General features: G+C 41.6%; 1 protein-coding gene across 2 annotated transcripts in view; it reads right to left on the reverse strand.

Annotated features, from left to right (window-relative positions):
- Positions 1–546: 546 nt before the first annotated feature.
- The window catches only part of bud13 (BUD13 homolog), a 4,628-nt gene continuing 327 nt past the window's right edge, over positions 547–4,847 (reverse strand). The window contains exons 2-10 of one of the 2 annotated variants that reach the window (XM_061740871.1): positions 4,798–4,847; positions 4,159–4,243; positions 3,717–4,076; positions 2,116–2,420; positions 1,922–2,030; positions 1,591–1,729; positions 1,303–1,481; positions 1,081–1,162; positions 547–912 (exon numbers count right to left, since the gene is read on the reverse strand). The exon at positions 4,798–4,847 is cut by the window's right edge and continues 38 nt beyond it. In XM_061740871.1, coding sequence (XP_061596855.1) covers positions 819–912; positions 1,081–1,162; positions 1,303–1,481; positions 1,591–1,729; positions 1,922–2,030; positions 2,116–2,420; positions 3,717–4,076; positions 4,159–4,243; positions 4,798–4,847 — 1,403 coding nt within the window. In that variant the 3' untranslated portion in view covers positions 547–818. Of the gene's footprint in view, positions 913–1,080; positions 1,163–1,302; positions 1,482–1,590; positions 1,730–1,921; positions 2,031–2,115; positions 2,421–3,716; positions 4,080–4,158; positions 4,244–4,797 lie in introns of both variants that reach the window. The other variant, XM_061740870.1, reaches the window with a different exon arrangement.

Raw genomic sequence — 4,847 nt, forward strand, 5'->3', positions numbered from 1 at the left:
AAATCAATTCCATTGCTTTATTTTCTATTGGACTGTCCTAGCTGGTTACTTTCCTCCTTCTCTGAGTTGGAAGGCTGAGGGGAGACCACTTTATATATGTTAAAGCAAGAAAAAACATGTTTTTCATAATAGGTCCCCTTTAACATCCTTAGACTGATGGTACCTTTAAGTTAATTTAAAAGCAAATAGTGGTCCATTTGGACTGGATACCTGTCCAAGGCGTACCCCGGTTGGCCTGTAGTGAGGTATGATAGACTCCAGCCGACCCCTGTGACCCTGCATTGGCTTAGGCAGGTGTAGAGAATGGATGGATGGATGGAGCTCCAGTTAATAAGCACGCTGCTTATTTCCATTCAAGATACTCATGAGATCATCTGAGAACTTCTTCAGTAGTAGGCGCAGCAGATTTAAGTGTTGCTGGATCTAAAACCAGACCATTAAAATGCTAGTTTTACCACTGTCTAAACAAAAATTAAACACTTTGGTATAAACTCAATAACATGATCAACCCTATTCTTGTAAATTCAAATACTCTCTGAGGTATAACACCATGAGAATAAACATTTTATAGAAATATTATTTAATAAAACAGTGAAACCGACATCTGTTGCAGCTCCAAATTAACTCATGACAAAACCATTACGTTTGTTTCTTCACTTCTATTTACAGGTTCACGTGATGTCTATTGTACAGTAAAAAAACTGCTTCAGGAAGATTTAAAAACAAAACTTCATGTCTCTTTTAAAGACGGAATATCTAAGCAGTTGTTTCAACAGCAAGGAAATATCAATAGGTGGTGATTAGTTTGCTCGGTTGTGTTACATGTCCTCAACGCTCCACTTATACGCTTCTTCCTGTAACGCTTTTTTATCAGCCAGTCTTGTGTAGCGTTTCTGTTCAAATCCATTTGACCTGCAAGACAAACAAATAAAATACCACAATTTAAGTCTGAAATCCCAAGATATATTCTTTTTTTAAATTTTTTATTTAATGCAGTGCACCAATAATGAAATGGGTTTAAAAGTCAAATCTGCACATGATTTCTGAACAACTAGGTGTAGGCTCTCTGTGAGACTGTACCTGTCACATCCGTCCCAGCGGTGACCCGGCATGAGGTTGAACCGGTTGGGAGGTGGCATTGGGCCTTTATACCGTGGTTTCTCTGCAAATACAAACCGGGTGTAAATATAACAAATTAAACTTGTAATATGGCCACATCTCGGGTGTCCCCTGAATGTTTTCTACCCTCAGAAGGCCTTAACTAGTTAAATACAATAAAACATGTCAGGGAGTGTTTCAAACCTGTTTTTGATGTGCGGCTCTTTTTCCGCCTGAGCATCGCAGCCATCGGATCGCCGTCCCTCTCTTGTTCCCTCAGCATGCGGTCAAGATCCTCGTCGTCGCGGTGACGTGCCAGCGGCTTCTGGGCTTCATGCACCGCATCCTCGAGTCTCTGCTGCTGCATCTGGCCCTGGGCCAACCTATGCACACATGGTCACTGATCAGGGGGGTCCACACATTCTGCCTCGTGTCTAGACACCATCACAGTCTGTAACGCTTTCAAATGTGTGACATGATTTGTACATTTACCCTTTTCCCCACTGAGCATATTTCTGGTCCTTTGCTGCTTTTTCTCCAGCTTTCTGCTTCTGTTCCTCTCTCTCCGACTCCAAGTCCCTCCTTTTGCCACTCTTGTCTCGGAAGATCGTCTGGGCATTGCGAGATTCATCTAAACAAAGATCAATGAGTATAGCACACTTTTAGTTACGATGTTATCATTTAACTTTAAATGAATTAACAAAGGAAAAAACTAAACTATGTTGCTGGTTCTGCATTAAACATGTAGATGATAATGATAAGAAATGCAGAAGGCCCAGTGAGCTCTGTAATTAACAGTAAAGGGGAGAAAAGTTGACTCTACCCTCTAGTGGTTTATTATTTCTTTCCCTTCGTCGGTTTTCTTCTTGCTCCTTCTTCAAAACATCAACAGAAACCAGACCAGACGCTCCACCAGAAAGCATCCTTTCACCCTGAGAGGAAAAAAACAACAACATTGAGAGAACGGAGACCAATGAGGTTTCGTGGAGTGTCTGAACTGACCCACCAGATGCTCACCTGAGCCTGGCCCGGTCTGCGAGGTGGTGACAAATCTCCATCCGAATCCTTCTGGGTCCGCGGTCGCCTCCTCACTGGTGACAGGTCCGAATCAGAGCCTCTTCCTGTTTTTGAGCGTCTCCTTGGTGGAGATTGGTCGGAGTCTGAAGCGTCGGGCTTGAGTGGCTTTTTTCTTGGGGGCGACTGATCAGAGTCCGAATCGTGTCTGTTCTGAGACTTTTTAGCCGGAGGTGACCGGCGAAGATCAGGTGAACTTTTTTTACTCTGCAACGTGGAATCTGGCTTTCGCCTGGTGGGTAATGCATCTGAAAAGCAACAATATGGATGTTTACTAGGGATGGGCGGTATGGACTAAAAAAATGTATCACGATAATTTTGGCATTTATCCCAATAAGTATAAGAATGACGATAAAAAAAATACCAATTCAACTCCATCTTTTTAACTATAAATCTATCACCACATTCAGTCTTTGGAGCCCCCAAATCACTGCTCTAAAAGAATACTGAATACTACACCGATGGGAATTTATCGTTCTTTCTTGCTCATAATTTACTTACTTGCTTTCTTTCTTTCTGGCTCATATCTTTCTTTCGTTCTTTCTTGCTCATAACTTACTTTTTCTTTCTTTCTTTCTTTCTTTCTTTCTTTCTTTCTTTCTTTCTTTCTTTCTTTCTTTCTCTCTGGCTCATATCTTTCTTTCTTCCAGGCTCATTTCTTTCTTTCTTAAATCCGGCTTTACACAAAAACGTCATCAACGGGAATTTATCGTTTCTACCGCGAGATGACAAATTCTTACCGTGGGGAATTTTTATGACGGTATATCATGAACGGTAAAATATCGCCCAGTCCTAATGTTTACTATGATACACGTAGCATTAGAGTAACATTTAACATGATCGAGTAAAGGCTGAATTATGGTTCTGCGTCAAAACGACGCCGTGTCTACGGCGTGTGGTTTTTGTACACGCAGAGGACACGCCGTCACATGCGCCGTCAGTGACGTGCACCTCCCGAAAATTGTAACTACGCGTCGAGGAGACGCAGACCACACGCAGACCGAGAGGGCTGTGATTGGTTCGTTTGAAAGCGAAGCATTTCCGGTTTCCGGTTTGAATCAGTAGTGAACTTCCAGGGCTTTTTTCTTCGTTTATATGTGATTTTTTTTGTTTTTGTTTTTTGCACAATAGTTGTCCTTATTTCTTTGATTTACTGTGACCGGAAAAAGTCGGATAAACCATTCAGAAAAAGATCGCTAACTAGTGGCCGCGGGGGGTACTGCACCGCGACCAAATGGAGAGACGGAGAACTCTGAACGATTCGTGACGGCGTCACGGGTGCGCCGTGTGCTCTGCGTGTGTGTGACGCAGAACCATACCCGCACCTTAAGAGGTTCACCATGATTAAAATGTTCACTCAGAGTTTCAAGTAAAGGCCTTTTTAAAAATATCTTTCAGTGAACAATTAGGGTGAACATTTTAGAGGATTTCCAGTAACTATGATATTTTAATTTTTTTGTTCATATTACATTGCCATACGCAAAATAATCCAGATTTGGTGTTTAGAAAAAGAAAAGGGGCAATAAAATGCTCTTACCACTCACCCTTACTGTGCCTCTTGCTTGGCTTTCCCGAATGTTGTCTGGGAGGAGACAGATCTGAAGAGTCGTGATGGCCCCTCTTTTGGAAAGTTAAATCTGGAGAGTCGTGGCGATGTCTTCTGGGAGGAGACACATCTGGGGAGTCATGGCGACCCCTCCGAGGTGGAGAAACATCTGGGGAGTCATGGCGACCCCTCCGAGGTGGAGAAACATCTGGTGAATCCTGTTGTGTTTTTTTAACAGACTTGTCTTTTTCTCCTTTCGACGACGGCTCTGGTGAGTCATGGCGAGATCCGCTCGGTGCCACAAGCTCCGTTTGCTCCTCTTCTATGTCATCCTCCTCGTCATCCTCGTCCTCCTCGTCTTCTAGAGGGCAGGACACTTAAAGTGAAAAACAGTCCTGTTTTACACAGGTTAAATTGTTCTTTAGTTCTTTCACAATTACCTCCAATTGCCCTCCATCGGTTGCCGGTCCTGAACACTTCCATCTGCTTCACCTCCTCTGGCCGATCATCGATGAATTCAGCGACCTGAGTTGGTCCACAAAGTTTAGAGTTAAGAGGTTTAGATTTCACTATACCATTATAAAAACTAAAATATGACAGTATTGGAAACAATGTATCAATAAACAGCACTGATTTATGTACATTTTAATTTGATCAAACAATAAAATTAAAGTGTATTTCCATGAAACTGAGAAAATCATGAGAAAATTACTTCCTTATTTGTTCAGCGAGTCCTGGACTAGATGTCACAGTTATATCAGAAATAAATTACATAAATCATTATCTAGGCAAGGCAAAGTTTCAAACATTTGAATAAGTTATACAATATCTTAACAACAATTTAATACTAATTCATGTTGGTAAAATGATCCAAAACAAAGTTGTGTTCAATAATCTACTACAGAGGCATGAGGAGGCAGTTTTATAAAGTGTATGTAGACAAATCAGTTATTCAGATCGGTTTATGATGCCAAATTCCCACTAGAAATATATATATGTATATTTGTGAGTTAGATTAAATATCTGTAATACAGAGATAAAGACAGGAGGGCATCATGACTAAATGAATGGTTTCTCACCACTGGAGCCTCGTCTTCTTCCTCCTCCACCTCCGTCGGCTCTTTGGCCA

Source organism: Cololabis saira, chromosome 14 (assembly GCF_033807715.1).
Source record: "Cololabis saira isolate AMF1-May2022 chromosome 14, fColSai1.1, whole genome shotgun sequence".
Taxonomy (NCBI): domain Eukaryota; kingdom Metazoa; phylum Chordata; class Actinopteri; order Beloniformes; family Belonidae; genus Cololabis; species Cololabis saira.